A 17,784-nucleotide genomic window follows, 5' to 3' on the forward strand; every position below is an offset into this window, starting at 1 on the left:
TGACCAGAACCTTATACAGCCTCAGCAGTACAGCCCTGCTCTTATATTCTAGCCCTCCAGAAATGAAATTTGAACAACAGAAACAGCACAGGTGAGGTTCTCCAAAGTAGTTGATCTCGATGAGTCCCCTCAACTTGTCAGTGTCCAGCTGGGATACAGGCCCCCTCTCCCAATTGTTACAGTCCCGGATGAAGGAGGATGAACTGGCTCCCTGTCTTTATTCAACCCCTTATGTTGGTCACAGCAAGTTTTAATCTAAAAATGATCCCTTTTCACAGTTACCTTATTCCCAGACCCTATAGATATATTTTCAAAGGAGCCAAATTAACCAGGATTTCTTGAGTTACAGATCGAGTGAATTTATTAATTACTGAAGGCTGGAAAATGGTGAATATACATGCATCCAGGTTAGGGGGAGCACTATGATTCGAGATTCCAGTAGATTTGACCTCTGTAAGCAAATAGTCTGTTTCAAGTTTCCAGTAGAGTTGATTTCAGCAGGCGACTAGTTGGTTTTGCGATTCAAGTGCTCTGTAGTTTGGTGGAGAAGCTTCACAGTTCTCTTCTCAGCTGCATCTTTGCTGGTTTGACTGACATCCACAATCAAAGTGTGAGAGACCAAGAATCACCTGCAAAATGGCTATTTGCAGGGGTACTGTGAGTGTGCTTGCTGGCTTTTACATCTGTGTCAAACATCCAGCATTTGTTCTCACAGACAACCTGGGGCAGCTTTTCAACTGGCTTTTAACCCATTTTTTTAATATCCAAGTGGGAAGGCAAAACCACAAAAAAATCTGTCTGGGCATTGCACAGGGAATCACTTGATGAGATGGTCATTATGTCCCATTGTTTCCACCAGCGATAGTAATTAGTTTCTGGATGCTTTTAGAAGTACCTTGTCTGGTAAGAGAATGGAGTTCCATTGTCTCTGAGACAATTCAGGCAGCAGTTTGTGTGTCATTTTAAAAAAAACTCAGGTCTTATTCCAATTCCAATATTTCCAGCATAATATGATGTTTTTTCCTTCATTATTATGACAGTAGAAAATAATTTTTAATACTTTAATGTGCATTTTAACCCTCTTTTAACCCTTTTTTATATGGTAGACCTGAAGTCAAAGGGTCTATCGTTTTGGATTAAACCTTGACAACAGTGGATGTGAAAAAGCACAAGAATGCTTTTTAGACATGTCCATTCAAGTGAAGCCCCTATCTATTGTAATCCAATTTGAAACTTCCCAGAAAGCTTGCTAGGCAAGCTTTGAAGTGCTAAAGCCAGATGACTCCTTGGCAGCCATCTTACAGTTCATCGGAGTCCATTTTAAAATGTTAAAAAACCTCTAATACCTTCATGCCTGTACTGGCAAAACACTTGTGTTTTTGTTTGAAATTCTGTATTCCTGCGTTTGTCCTGATGAGAACAAGGTGAAAAGCTTCAGCAACATGTTTTTCTTTTGAGGCAAGTACCAGATTGCGTGAGGAAAGAGGAGGGCAACCAGTAGCTTTTGACACCTGTGATTAAAGTAAATGATTATTTGAGCCAGTCAGCAAGTGACTTTTTTGTTACCTGGGCACATTTATAGTGTGATGGTCAGCATCTAAAATGTTCATTCATACATGAATAGACCACTAAGATGATGTTCATTCTACACTCATGTTGTCACCATAATTTTGCAGGCCAATCGCTTCCCTGTTGAGCATATTCCTTGGCTGCTGATCCTGACCAATGGTGTCAGAGACCTGAGACTAGCACAACAGGAAAACAAGGGTTAAAGATCTTTCTTACAGTACGATAAACAGGATAAACTGCAGATAGCTACTCAGTATCCTTTGTTTATGCAATTAATATGTTCAAAGCGATTTTTAAAGTGAAATTTAAAGTGACTCGGACCATGTAAAACATGGAACCTTAATACTTTGCAAATTAATGTGAGACGGGTTTCAGCACTCTTAAAGCCAACATTAATGTAACAGCTTTGGCAGTTCGAGCTTTCAAATATTAGTTTAGGCAGAACATCTCTCCTGGGGTACTCTGCGGAAGCTAATACATAACATACTTAATGTGTTCCTAAACTACTGGATCCGTAAAGAAGTTCCTTCAGAGGGAACGTTGAGAAGAGTTATTCTTCCTAATTGTGCGTGGAAATCAGCATCTGGACCACAAAAGATGCCAGAACCCAGTCACTGTAAGGAACACTGGTTAAACTCAGCCTGACAAAGTATATCTGCTGAAAGAGTGTTTCCGCTATGCTGACACTCAACAATTGAAGCTCAGCAGGTCTACGTTGGGCACAAATGGAACTATTTGCTCTGATAGCAGAGACGTTGCAATCTTGTTTTAACACCTGGGCACCCACCTGTTCCAGGAGTCATATCTCTCTTTTATAGTTGGTTCATCACATCAAAGGTCACAGAACTTGTAAGAATATCATGTACCATATCTTTTCACTTGTAACATGCACCATCTTCCCACGAAAAACAGGCTTACAACTTAGGTGCTTGTTGTACATTACATTTCATACATTACAACAATGACTAGATGTCAAAACACTTTCTTTTAAAGCATTTTAGAACACCTAGAGGTCATGAAAACCTTATGTAACGGCAAGTTTTCTTTCACATGACAATTTGAGTACAGGTAGATTTGAGGCGATTTGTGTGTAATGTGGTATATTGCATTCAAAATAAGCATAAAACTATTGTACACAAAAAATCCAAAATTATGCAGTAAATGCTGGCAAAGTTGGGTTTATCCAGGTCCAAGTACCAGTTAACTGATACTTTCAAGTTCAATTATTTTTTGAGAAAATGTAACAGAATAAAATTTAGAGAAACATATTCATTGTTTTGAATTATTGCCTATTGTAATCCAAACCTAATTTTTGCAGTTCTTTCATTTGTAAACATTTTAAATACAAGTAAAAGTGAAAGTGTAATAACATTTGGCAGCAGAAAAATCAATGAACGGTCATGTCCAGAGCCTCTGGAATCAGACTTCTGATAAGTAATCTGTCTTAATTCATCAGGCATTTCTTATTTAAACCGGGATCTGGCTCTTCTCCACTTTTTTGTACAACTGGTCCTGGTTACCCCCTCACTTCAAGCACTGTGTACTCGCCGCCACCTCGACCTTTGCCACGCAGCACTTTCTCAAGGTCTGCATTCAATCTGAAAAAGCCACACAAGTACTGCAACTGGAAGTGCACCGCCTTGAGTGCCATCATCATTTCTGTAACACTGGTGATTCTGCTCGCCTACTTCATTGGTAAGTTGCTAAGTACATTTATTCTTCCTAATTTTGATTTTTTTTAAAAGCGTAATTTCTCTGAAGTAAACCGTTCCCATTTTGTTTTGCTTTACTGTGGCCTGTGTTTCTTGCCTTTTGTTGAGCACTCCCGGAGTTTGGACCCAAGGTCAACTTTCTGGAAAGGACATTAAAAACATTGCTGGAAGTACATTGACTCAGATGTGTGTGGCTGTCTTCAGAGTTAGGAGCTGACCAACTCTCTTTTTGAGTTTGAACTTTCTTTGGAATCAGGCCACCTCTAACATAGTTGCATTTTGCTCTGAAGTAAACCTGTAGCTGTCACAGATTTATATCTTAAATGTTAATACTTATCCCATAATATTCTAAGGGGAAAATATAGAAAGAAAAATATTATCTTGCTTTATTCCTTTGCATGTTATTTTAAAGATTGGAAACAAGTTAGCATCTCTCCGGTGGCTTCGTGAGTGAATGCATGATGCAGTGAGATTATCAACCATATGGGGAGAAAGGTCTTAGTCCCTCGTCTGGGCTGAGTTAACAGATCTCAGCCAGGTGATAGTTGATATGTGGCAATTGGTCTTAGCAGCTTCCCTCCCAGATTTATAAAAGAAAAATTAACTAAAGTGCTCTTTAGATCCCAAAGGGGATCTGGGTATACAGGTACACAGGTCACTGAAAGCGGCAATGCAGGTGGAGAAGGTAGTCAAGAAGGCATACGGCATGCTTGCCTTCATCGGCCAGGGTATTGAGTTTAAAAATTGGCAAGTCATGTTGCAGCTTTATAGAACCTTAGTTAGGCCGCACTTAGAATATAGTGTTCAATTCTGCTCGCCACACTACCAGAAGGATGTGGAGGCTTTGGAGAGGGTACAAAAAAGATTTACTAGGATGTTGCCTGGTATGGAGGGCATTAGCTATGAGGAGAGGTTGGAGAAACTTGGTTTGTTCTCACTGGAGTGACGGAGGTTGAGGGGAGACCTGATAGAAGTCTACAAGATTATGAGAGGCATGGACAGAGTGGATAGTCAGAAGCCTTTTTCCCAGGGTGGAAGAGTTAATTACTAGGAGGCATAGGTTTAAGTTGCGAGGGGTAAGGTTTAAAGGAGATGTATGAGGCAGACTTTTTACACAGAGAGTAGTGGTGCCTGGAACCCGTTGCCAGGGGAGGTAGTGGAAGCGGATACAGTAGTGACTTTTAAGGGGTGTCTTGACAAGTACATGAATAGGATGGGAATAGAGGGATATGGTCCCCGGAAGGGTAGGGGGTTTTAGTTAAGTCGGGCAGCATGGTCGGTGCAGGCTTGGAGGGCCGAAGGGCCTGTTCCTGTGCTGTAATTTTCTTTGTTCTTTGTTCTTTTGCCCTCTCCTGATGGCTAGCCAGTATTCCCTACTCGAGAAAGTAAGCTCCCGTAAGTCAGGTAAAAACTGAATCGAGATCGGTGGTGTAGTTATCCATGATTGAACAGCCCCTTAAACTCATCTTGTCTTCTGCCTCATGAAGAAAGTTCACAGGATGAGGTACCAGAGGGATTGTGGTATTCATGGAATCAGCACTTCAGAAGAGGAGAGAAGTAGACCGAGGACATTTACTGAGGAACATAGGGACAGGAGGAGGCCATTTGACTCATCAAGCCAGTTCTGTCATTCAGTGAGATGAAGGCTGATCTGTGATCTAACTCCATATACCCACCTTTACCCTGAGCCTTTGGTTAGCAATTATATCCTTAATGAAGCCAGTCTGTCATTCAATGAGATGAAGGCTGATCTGTGATCTAACTCCATATACCCACCTTTACCCTGTGCCTTTGGTAAGCAATTATATCCTTAATGCCTTTGGTTAGCAAAAAATTATTAATCTCAGTTTTAAAATTAATAATTGATCTATCATCAATCATCATTTGCAGAAGAAAGTTTAGTATCTCTCCCTCCCGTTGTGCTTGGAAGCATTTCTTGGTTTCACATCGGAAGGGTCTAACTCTAATTTTCAGACTATTCCCTTTAAGTCCTATCTACCTATCTGTTCACCTTAATATCATGAAAACTTTGATTAAATCACTCTTAATCTTCTGAAATCAGAGAATACAATCCTTGTTTGTGTAATCTTTCACCATCATTTAATTCTTGCAGTCCTGGTATAATTTGGGTGAATCCAAGCTGCACTCCCTCCAAAGTCAGTGCATTCTGCTAAGCCGTGATGCCTGAATTGCTTCAGTACTCGAGGTGTTGCTTAGAGCTTTGTAAAGCTGAAACATGGCTCCTACGCGCTGGTACTCTAGTCCTGTAGACATAAAGGGCAGCATACCACTAACCTTGTTTCTTATTTTATGTACCTGTTCATGACATTTCAGTGATCTACGTACCTGGGCCCCAAATCCCTTTGTACCTTCGCTATTTCTAGCTTCTCACCATTTAGAAACTTCTCTAGCTGTTCTAAATTTTTGGTGGACAAAGTGAAAGACCTGACACTTGCCCACATTGAAATTCATTTACCATAGTTTTGTACATTCACTTACTCTATTCATTTTATGCTTTCACCTGCACCACTTACAATGCTGCCTTTGTGCATCATTGACACATTTAGATATGTGGCTTTCTATTTTTTAATTTGATTTATTATTATTGTCACATGTATTAACATTCAGTGAAAAGTATTGTTTCTTGCACGCTATACAGACAAAACATACCGTTCATAGAGAAGGAAAGGAGAGAGTGCAGAATGTAGTGTTACAGTCATAGCTAGGATATAGAGAAAGATCAACTTAATGCTAGATTAGTCCATTCGAAAGTCTGGCAGCAGCAGGGAAAAAGCTGTTCTTGAGTCGGTTGGTACGTATCCCATCATCTAAATCATTAAATGCAGTGAATAGTTGAAACTCCCTATTCCAATTCTTGCAGGGCACCAGCAGTCACCACTGGCAATTACATTAACTGTCCATTCGCCCGACTTCCTGTCTCTGGAGTAATAGATTAAGGTCATTAACACCAGTCTGTTTTTTGATACCTCAATTGTAATTATAATCAGTATTATGACGAGGGATGAGGCATTGTACTGTCCCCTTTTTAAAAAATATTGATTCCTCATTTTTAACAAAACTGACAAATTTAATTCAAAGTGACAAAAAATATTGGTTCTTTCAATTCCAATGGATTCTAGAAATAGGAGCACAAATGCCCACTTTTGAATCAGAAAAAAAGAATCACAACAGACTGATAGCGTCCAGAATTGAAGCATTGCTTTTTAAGGAAATCTAAATTTGATGCAAACCAAGAAATTGACTGCAATCTCCTTTCATTGATCTCAGTTGAGGCTTGCAATTGCACTGAGCTTTTCCAATCTCACTGGATGTTTCACTAAACAGGAGTGAATCCCAAATCTTACTCTCATGTAGAAGTCCCGGCACTCAAAAGGTCTGGCTTGAAAGCAAGGAAGGAAGGTTAAACTCTCAGTCTGAGCCTGAAGCTACACAATGTGGGCAATGAGATAGAAATGCTGCTGTCCTGTGAAAACTGGAATTTTGTCCGCTTGCTTAATCAAAGCACTAATCATAGAATCCCTACAGTGCAGAAGGAGGCCATTCGGCCCATCGAGTCTGCACCGACCACAATCCCACCCAGGCCCTCTTCCTGTAATCCACATTTTTACCCTGCTAATCCCCTGACACTAAGGGGCAATTTAGCATGGCCAGTCAACCTAATCCGCACATCTTTGGACTGTGGGAGGAAACCCATGCAGACACGGGGAGAAAGTGCAAACTCCACATAGACAGTGACCCAAGGCCGGAATTGAACCCAGGTCCCTGGCGCTGTGAGGCAGCAGTGCTAACCACTGTGCCACTGTGCCATCCAGAATACAAAATAAAATTACTTTCAGTAGCAATCAATCCTTCCTGAGATTTTTAACGCCATTTATATTGAGTTGAACCCACAAAACCCCGAATGTGGGCTAATATCTTTACTAAATCAGCAGGTAAAGCAATTTTCATGCAAATGCATTGAATGTTCATTACTGGTATAATGTAGCATCATTTCAGCACCTAACAAATTTGAAAGCAGCGTAACTCTTGAAAAATAGTACACGTGTGACGAAAGAATAAATAATTAGATTGGATTTTTTAATGTATATTTAAAGCAAATTGAACTGGGGTCTGCTTTTTCTGCTTTTGGAGATAGCTGATTTGAGAGGTGCCTTCACATTAGGGTCTGTATAAGATCACCACTGGAAAGCTGCCAGAAATGTTCACCAGATTAAATCACTGTAATTACTCGATGTAATTACTGGAACATTGAAACTATTAAATTATTAAACTAAAATTAATCAGCCTATTCCACTGCAAACATATTTAAAATGAATTTTCAATACCAGGACAAATGACGTGATATGATAATTAATTACCCAGTCTTGAAAGAGAAAATGCCATGAAATGCAGCGCTGCTCTTTTTTAATAAGGGGGTGAGGCCTGAATAAATGCAAGTGGTTTAATCAAGCTGATATCCTCTACTGACTGCTCCGAATCTGTGTCATGAAAAATTTTAAGTGTAACATCCATTAGTACTTTCAGCTAAAAAGTTGGGTGTTAAAATAAAATAGCAAGTTCTGTTCTGTGCTCAAATTGATTTATTTTAGCGACGATTATATCCAGGAAAAAAAATGTCATGTCCTCATGATTCATTATCCCACAACCTATGTAAAGAAATTGCTTTTGCTTCCTGCTGAATACTTGAGGTAGAGCAATGCCAGTGCAGGGTGGGTTGCATCTTTCCAGAAAACTATAATTAACAGTTGAGCCAGATACTTATTATCATTAAGAGTTCTAGAGATAATGAAATAATACCAACCTGGGCATAATACGTGTGTCTTCCTACAACACTACTGATTCTTTTTTTTATGGGGCTGGTGGTGCTATAATTATTGTGATCAGGGGGATCCTAAATTTTGCACATGCGAAATGTATTTAAGGGGAAATAGAAGAATTCACTCCACCTGAATGTCTTACATGAGTTAGGAATTTAGCATGTATCAGTTCAAGTGATTAGCTATCAGATTGTTCTGAGAAGCTTCTGTGTTACTTTAGCAGAATAATGCATTATTTTTCTACTACACAGTAAGCTCCGAGCATCTTCTACTAATGGTGCCGGGACCAGTATGGTCACAGTGTCTTGTTGAGAAAAATCAATTTGATCTGCCCACTCAGCATTCAGTGTTGCTGTAAAGATGCCAGGCATTGTTCTGAAGTTCAAGAATGTACTCCACTGGGTACGGTTAGCCCTTTTTGGACTGATTCTTCTAAATTTTTCAATCACACTCAGACTTCCTGTCGTTAAAAGGTCAACAAATGTTGGTTAATTATGTTAGTTAATTATGGAGCACAAAGCTCCTGACCTTCAGTAGGAAGGAAAAAAACTGAACGAAAATCGTCGTTCAGACACAGGACCATAGTTTGAAGGTAATATCCTCTGAGGGAAAGGGACCGGGAGAAGCTAACAATAAAAATAAATTAACTGAACAATTATTGGCCTATTATTTCAAGTAAACAAGCCCCAGTGAACCTGATGCAAATATGAGTTTCCAAAGAGAAGGTTTAAAAAGCATCGCCAGTAGTATTAGTATTTGTTCTGAAATTTAAGAAAAAATCAGCTTCTTCGTATATTTAAGCACAGAAATGTGAACACTTGAAGCCAGAACGTTCTCTGCAATTGTAACTAAAATGGAGCCGAGACATAATAAATATCTATCTATCTTCATAAGAAAATCACTGCAAGCTTGCAGTTGAAGGATGCCTACTAACTGTTGTTGCAAGAGATTGCGACAATTAAGCTAAAACCTACACCTATTTATACTTTGGTCACATGCACTAATTAAACACACACATAACTGCAGATTCTTTGATGGCTGTGTGGCTGTATAGCCTAGATTAAAAAATGGTTGTTTCTTGATTACATGGTAGGAGATTGCTTGCATTTTATTATTGAAATATGAAAAGCTTAATGATTAGGATTTGAATAGTTTCAAATGACAGTCTCCCAACTATCGATGTTTTGCAATGAAAATTGTTGATTTGAAGAAATAAGAGTAATTGTTAATACCCTTGAATTAATGATTGACCTAAAGTGAGACTTTTGTTCATTTGTGATCCATTTAATTATTAAAGCTGTGTTATCAAATCTACAAATCCTAACTCTGGTGACATTGACAATTTAAAAAACACTCCCAGCTACATTTGATCAATCTTCAAACTTCTTTGAAACTGCTTTGATCAATTTAATGCTTTCTCAGTCTGGGAAGCTCCTCCTCCCCACCCCATTTATTGTATGAACCAGTCTCTTAACAGAAAGACAAAATGGTAGCTCTCTTTGACCTCAAGTAAGCCTGAGGTAACAGTGGACCTTCCATTACCTCCCCCACATCACCACCCACCACCTTCCCCCATCCCTTTCATACCCCTAAACTCCAGATGGGTGGTTTTTCATGTCGACACATTCCATTACAGCTTCTAGAATAACTCCGTTGTCTTGATTTTGCTTCAGTAAGTTCCCCAGTTGCTGGACAATCATGTTTAAATACGAGAAAAACCTCCTCAGCAATGGTATGGAGTGAGCAGATGGAGCCTTGGCCACTAAAGCCATCCTGTTTTAGATTGCCAATAAGCCAAAGGCAAAGAGTTGTCTCACTGCCAGTAACTTGGGGAACACCAGTTTCAGATTAATTCTGACAATTCAGGTAAAGGGACATTTGCAGCAAAGAAAGGCAAATTAGGATCAAATTAATGCATTTTATTCCTCCTATAAGCCACAGGGGTCCTGCATTTTTTCAGGATGGGGATGGCGATCATTTAGGACTGAGATGAGGAGAAACTACTTTTAAAAATTGGTAATCTTTGGAATTCCTACTCCAGAGGGTTCTGGATGTTCCATTTTTGAATGCATTTAAGCCTGGGATAGATGGATTGTTGATCTCTCTGAATGAAGCGATATGGGGAATGGGCCACAAAGTGAAGTTGAAGCCTGAGATCAGCCATGGTCATATTGAATGGCGGAGCAGGCTCGACAGGCCGTATGGTCTACTCCTGCCCCTATTTCTTGTGTTCTTGTATCATCAACAATGAGCAACTTCATTTAATAGTGCCCTTGCAAATATTCCCCCTGTTTAAATCCCAGACATGGAAATATTCATTTCTTTTCACACTTGCAAATTCAATTTTTTTCTACACTGTTCACAATGGTGATGGACTTCAATTCAAATTCCTTTATATTATTGGTTAATGGGATTTAGTCGGTGTTGGTGAAACTGCTTTGATTGCCCAGAGAAGATGCTCATGAGTCTTCTGAACTGTTACAATGCTTGCAATTATAGTGCCCCCACAGTGGGGATTCCAGTTATTGATCTAAAACGATGATGAAAGAATGGGATATTGATCTGAATTTAATTCACTAAACAATGCAGTGCAAATTTCAGACAGTATCACAGACCGTAACTTCCGAGCTCCGGGGCAGTGTACCTGGGGGTACCTCAAAGATGTGCTGGCTGCCTCCCCAGCCTCCAGAAGTTCCTAGGTAATGATCAGCATTTGTCTGGGAAGCTCAGACTTCCTTGGACAATATCCCAGTGCTGGGAACCATCCGTAAATGCAAGTTAAATCACAAACCTTGGATGGTTGAACACCTTACAGCAGTAACTACCCAGAAAAAGGTAGAGGAATTCAAACCACTGCTAGCTTCTAGCTATCTATAGCAGTGACCTCCCCTGACCACCCACAGGACTCTCCCCAAACCCCTCACCCTCCACAGGACTCCTTCCAACCCCATGGAACTCTTCCCAGATCCCCCACTATTGCTGCCTGACTTTGTCCACCCCCACTACCCTCCTCTGACTACCCACTGACCCCTGCCCAAATGGGACCCCTTTCCCCCCCACCACCCCCCCCACCCCCACTCCCTCCCCCCTCCCCCCCTCCAACAATCCCTCTAACCCCCTCCAACACCTCCACAGGTTTCTGTCAGTTTTAACGCTCAGGTTAAAGGAATAGATCATAAATAAATCACATCAGATTTCATTGAGGTGCAAGTGGGCTATGTGTACAGAAGTTTCATAAGATTAACAATCATTGGGGATCCATCGTGACCAGAGGTGAAATCAGAGGTGGAGGCGGCTTGCTGACTGGTTGACCCTGGATGACCTTGGCTCCTGTGCTCTGAAGGCAAGAAGCCAAGAGGGCCCTGGCTTACTTCGACTATCCTGCTGTGGGCAACTGCTCCCTGTGCAGTCACAGAGGGCAAAGCTGAATGGGTCATTGACAAAGGGGATCCATAAGGACCAGGCACATTCAGGAGTCCTGAGTGGAGGTCCCAAGGGTTTTTGACAGATGCTCCTCCTTCCTTTGGGTGCCCGAGGGCCCCTGCTTGATTTTGTGAGGTGTGGGGGCACCTGGAGGGAGGTTAAGGTGCTGCATTCTCCTCTCACGTCACCACTGCAAGAGCTCATGCATAGTTACCATGATGGAGCGTAGGTCTGCATGCATCTCGGCATGAACTGGGTATTCTGCTGGTCATGATGTGGAGATGCCGGCGTTGGACTGGGGTAAACACAGTAAGAAGTTTAACAACACCAGGTTAAAGTCCAACAGGTTTATTTGGTAGCAAAAGCCACACAAGCTTTCGGAGCTCTAAGCCCCTTCTTCAGGTGAGTGGGAATTCTGTTCACAAACAGAGCATATAAAGACACAGACTCAATTTACGTGAATAATGGTTGGAATGCGAATACTAACAACGAATCAAGTCTTTAAGAAACAAAACAATGTGAGTGGAGAGAGCATCAAGACAGGCTAAAAAGATGTGTATTGTCTCCAGACAAGACAGCCAGTGAAACTCTGCAGGTCCACGCAACTGTGGGGGTTACAAATAGTGTGACATGAACCCAATATCCCGGTTGAGGCCGTCCTCGTGTGTGCGGAACTTGGCTATCAGTTTCTGCTCAGCGACTCTGCGCTGTCGTGTGTCGCGAAGGCTGCCTTGGAGAACGCTTACCCGAATATCAGAGGCCGAATGCCCGTGACCGCTGAAGTGCTCCCCAACAGGAAGAGAACAGTCTTGCCTGGTGCCACTCCCATTGTTTTGTTTCTTAAAGACTTGATTAGTTGTAAGTATTTGCATTCCAACCATTATTCATGTAAATTGAGTCTGTGTCTTTATATGCTCTGTTTGTGAACAGAATTCCCACTCACCTGAAGAAGGGGCTTAGAGCTCCGAAAGCTTGTGTGGCTTTTGCTACCAAATAAACCTGTTGGACTTTAATCTGGTGTTGTTAAACTTCTTACTGTATTCTGCTGGACCAGAGTCTCCATGACATCCGCCACTCTCCCCATGAAGACGTCACTATTTCATCAAAGAGCGGGTGGGTGGACTCCTCCGCCTCATGTGCCAGTCTATTGAGGGCCTCTGACACATCTGCCTGATGATGCCCCCCATCTCCGGCAGCTTCCCCAACATCTCATGAATCATCATCATCATCATCATCCAACTTGGATGTTGTTGATTCCTCTTCCCAGCAGTTCTGAGTGCTGGTGAGTTTAGCTGACCTGCTGAACATGATCTTCAGGTTTCTATGTGACACATTATGCATGGATCTTTACTGGATGGAGGTGGCGTGCTGCCCTCTCTATCTGCACAGGCTCAGTCTGGCTTCTCCCTGTCCAGCTCGGCTGCCTGCCTCTTGAGCTCAGTGAGGTTCTTGCGGTCAGGCCAGCCCCTCCTATATTATCTCTCTCTTTCTATTTCTTTCTCTCTCTCTCTCTCTCTCTCCTGTTGGACCTTAACTTGGGATTGAGAGCAATTGAGTATCAGGTTTCTTTCTCACGCTTCCAAATAACCCACTCGATTGTGCACCATGTGACCAATGCACAGCAGCTTTTCCACAAGTGTTCTGGCAGCAGCCTCCAGAGTGGTGATTTTATGCAGATAGAAGGATAAGGCTGATAGAGGCATGTCATTAGCAATGTTTCTTGTTACCCTCAATGCCTAACTCCCCACACCAATCAGCATTGCTCTCTCTGGGTGGAAGGGTCAGGGAGCTACATTGGCCTCTCCACCTGCAGACTAGATGGATTGTGGTGGGGCAATGAGGCATCACCTTATATTGAGTAGCTCTTTTATGCATTGGGTGCATGGATGGTGCCCTTGTCACTGAGGCCTATGTCTCTTCACCATTCAGTGAGGTGACTGCGAGCATAGAATCCATGGAATCCTTACAGTGCAGAAAAAGGCCATTTGGCCCATCGCATCTGCACCAACTCTCCGAAAGAGCATCCCACCCAGACCCACCCCTCCACCCTATTCCCGTAACCCCACCCATTTACCATGGCCAATCCACCTAACCTGCACATCGTTGGACTGTGAGAAGAAACCAGAGCACCCGAGGAAACCCACGGAGACACAGGGAGAATGTGCAAACTCCACATAGTCACCCAAAGCCAAAATCGAACATGAATCTCTGGCGCTATGAGGCAGCAACGCTACCCACTGTGCCACTGTGATGCCTTTGATCAGTTGAGGATTCACTTACCCTGGCAGTGCGGATGAGATCGTTCATGGGTTTGCAGCATTACAAAGCAGCCTCTGGCCCTGCACAGTGACCTCTCTGGAGACATCATCCCATACTAGGTTGCTATGAGAGCTCAGCTTCCTCCTTCCATCCTCTGGGTAACCCTGGCCTCCACTGCATTGAGAAGGACATCCAAGGATGTGTCACAGAATTTGTGGGCCGGAGTCCCCTGTGATCGGCAGGCCACCTCCTCCTTCAACAGTGGGAAAGCTGATGTCCGGGCACCTTTTAAATATGGTGCCCAGATATGGTGGCAGGTATTTGCCATTCAGCCTGTCCTGCCACGTGAAAAATGTGGGGAAACTCCCGACTGTATAATGAATGAGGTTGGGGCCATGAAAATTCCCACCAACCTCCACGGCAGAAAACACTCTTGGTTCCCACTCCCGCCATGGGATTTAGTCCCGGAATGGAAAATCCCACCCTTAATCTTTACTAAACTACTACAGGAGGGTTCTCAACCAAAGGCCTGAGCCAAACCACAGCCAATGACAATACATGGTACGTCTCCTAATATATAGTTCACAGAGGGACATTAGACTTAACGTTGTGACACAGTCCATGGGCTTGTGTCCATAATGGTCTCCTGGTAAGTATTCACAATTCCAACAATGAGAGGGGAAGGATGAAAAATGAGCTAAAATGGGGGAAAGCAGATCATTTAAATTCCTTGTTGCAATTATGGGTTTTAAGAGTAAACATATACATATAACATAAACAAAATAGTGCTATTCTCACATGTGAATTTACCTGAGTGTGTATAAAATATTACTGTTAAATGTGATGTATTTTACCAATCATCTATAATTGATCACTTTCTGCTGAATGCTATGTAGGATAATCACTCTACATAGGCATTTGAAACATTTTGATTTTGTCCCAATATTAGACATCTTAATGTTTGATTTGTAATATGCCATTCCAAGTCCAAGGTGGATGTGATTTGGGAAAAGTTTACATTTCATCACACCAACTTTCAGGAATTCAATGGCCGTGATTTACCACCCATGGCGTGTTTTCCGGTGGCAGAGGCAACTCACCATTGGATTTTCCGGTCCTTCTGAAATCTGTGGTGTTTTCTATGGCCTGCCTGCCCACCACTGGGGAACCTATCGTTGGGGGTTGCTTTTGGTGGGACCGGAAGATCCTGCCGGTAGAAAAGGCTGGAAAATCCCTCCCAATGTTTTTTTTATATTGTAGATGAAGTACCTGACACAAAAAGAACACTTCTTTGGCCTGCAAGGATATGTTAGGAAAACAGTTGCTTTGAAGTGGAAATGGAATAAATTAGTTAATTTTGCAGTTCTTTTAGTGTTCTGCAGGCATTTTCAATAATGTCGTGAAATTGTTTCCTTAACTATATAATCAAGGTTAGCCAGCTTTCACCACATCTCTGCAAAAAGTAATCATCCGGACAAGATGACTTGTGTCTATTCAAGACTCAACGTAACAGCACAGGTCAAAAACTGAGGCACAAGTTAATGTTGCCCATAGACTTTTTATTATAAATTTCTGTATAAATCAATTATTCTGCTTTTCTCTCAATAAAAGGTATCTGTAAACATTAAAGATAGTACTTAGGGCCATGTGCTGAAATAGAAAATACCCATTTGGCATCAGTTGGCAGATGCTTAACTCAGAGGCCGAATCGCTGCAGTTTGTGGCGAGGTTCCCAGAATGGAAATCTCCATTAGAGTTGGGCAAGATTTTATGATCTAGCCAGAGCGAGGCCATAAAATCCTGCTGATCTGTTGCTGTCACCTCACCTCGCCGCACCCTTTCTCCCCACAGTCTCCCACAGTGCTTTGCCCTGCTTGCTGCCTGAGAAAACAACTGACTAATTCCTGCTCGCAGTGCTGGAACTGCAAAATAACATTGAAGTAAAATGCATGGCTGACACTCCTTTTATCTTATTTATTTTATTTTGTCTTGTGTTAGTTTTTACTCTTTGTACGCATCACCCATTTGAACCATAATACAGCTACATAATATTCATGTCTTGCCAAATTGTCTCCAGCTGTGGTAACATGACAAGATCTAATTACTGCAGCTATTACTGGACTCTGGGCCAAACTAACTTGAACATTTTTATGCTTCATAGATTAGAATGTCACACGCAGCCAACTGCAAAAGGCAGTTCATGTTACGTTGTTATGATCCAGGTGGAGTAGTCAGCCTCTCACTGATGTAATTTGCTCTAAGCTGCCTCATCAGAGATAGGGTTTTGAAAATGATAGGCTGATGGTGGGTTATACTGGTCCAAATCCACCTATTTAAACGTATTTCCAATCACATTTTATTCTTTGCATTCCCTGGAAGCATGAATCACTTTTCAAGTTAGCCTGCACTGAGGTACATAGCCATTTGCTGTCACATAGAATATTGCAGTGTAACTATTCTTCATCCCGAACTAAGGTTAATGTCAAGAGCCATGATAAGCCAAGCACAATTGCCACCAGCAAGCAAAGCTTGAGTCTTTTCAATCTTAAATTTAATTTCACACATTCTAATTGATTTGGCCAGAAATTTATTATTGTGTTGCAGTGGCCAAATCATCAGTAAGGTCTCGGAAGAAATTTAATGTGAATATTTTACTGTGCCGAGTTTTGTTTGTTAGGGTGTATGCTTCACTAACTGCCTGTCACTTTCTTTTCTTCTCCTCACAATCAGTTCTGCTTTTCTCATCCTAAGCACTCTTTCTCTTTCTCGTTCCATCAATCTGTCCCAAAGGGCCTTTTTTTTCATTGACCTTGTGGATCATCATTTTGTTGGTCTTTTTAGCCTTCCCACACTTCTCTTTTCCTGCTGAGTGCAGTAGTTGTCCTGCCTATCCAGCTGTGTGATGAATTAGTAAGGTGATAGGGCTAACAAAAGAACAAAAGATTCCCTCAAGTCAGAACAGATTGGTGTCTAATGTACTATTTTAAAATTAGAAATAAGGTTCGCATCAGCCTATTCCCTCATGCACTGAAAAAAATAACTCGTCCCCTTCAGCAAGTAACTTTTGATTAACAGAGTCACATTGTTGCTCTATTACTTACAATGCTGGGGGGGTCCCACTGTGGTGAAATCCCTTTTGATTCCAGTTCAATTAGTAAATTAATGTCAAAGATGTGTGATAGTACATTCTGGAAGGTACATTAATAGCCCGTGAGATAAAGGTCTGACAAATATTCATTTTCTTTGTTGCTTTTTTATACAGCTACACAACCTTATATAGGCATATGCAAAACCCAAGTCACCACAAGCTGCGAATGTAAAACGAAGCATGGTGTACTATTTTCTGACCGTTTTCTGGAAGTTGCTTCAAATTGGAACATGCTTGTCTCATAGGAATCTGCACTACATTTTATCTTGCCTTGTTTAGGTGACATCTGCTCTTCCCAAGATACAAGTCCATTACTTGCTGTGACTTTGCCAAAAAGTAATTTCTTGTGCCATAAATATCAGTGGCCTGTTTGCAAGACAGCAATCATGTGCACATCTCAGGAAAGCACTTCCAACTGCCACAAAATAAAGAGTAATTTCTTTAGGCCCAAAATTAAACGTACATTTCTGGCAGGATCCGGAATATTCACTTGATCTGCTGGTCTCTGTAATTCCAATAGCGAAATTAGTCTTTCAAATTAAAAGGGTTAATATTTCTTTCAGAAATAGGGGAGGTATTTCAGATAAAAAGATAAATGTACATGAGGTAATATCGCACAGCATAATTTCATGGATAGAACATGTCATGATAGAATATGATAGAATATTCCATTCAGTTATTGAATTTTGAATTTATACCTCATAGAAGGCAACCTTACACAATTTAATCATGAGTTGAGTTACTGATGGTCCTGACTTGGAGATTGACTCTGTAGACAACCAAGAAACATTGACTATTCTTAACCTCTCATCCCTGTTTACTTCTGAAGTGTCAA

General features: G+C 41.5%; 1 protein-coding gene across 4 annotated transcripts in view; it reads left to right on the forward strand.

The window, feature by feature from the left end:
* tenm4 (teneurin transmembrane protein 4) overlaps positions 1-17,784 on the forward strand; it is a 395,445-nt gene that overhangs the window by 215,691 nt on the left and 161,970 nt on the right. For all 4 annotated transcript variants that reach the window (XM_078222800.1, XM_078222801.1, XM_078222802.1 and 1 more), the window contains one exon: positions 3,026-3,264. In XM_078222800.1, coding sequence (XP_078078926.1) covers positions 3,026-3,264 — 239 coding nt within the window. The remainder of the gene's footprint in view (positions 1-3,025; positions 3,265-17,784) is intronic.

This window comes from Mustelus asterias, chromosome 10 (genome assembly GCF_964213995.1).
Source record: "Mustelus asterias chromosome 10, sMusAst1.hap1.1, whole genome shotgun sequence".
Classification (NCBI taxonomy): Eukaryota; Metazoa; Chordata; class Chondrichthyes; order Carcharhiniformes; family Triakidae; genus Mustelus; species Mustelus asterias.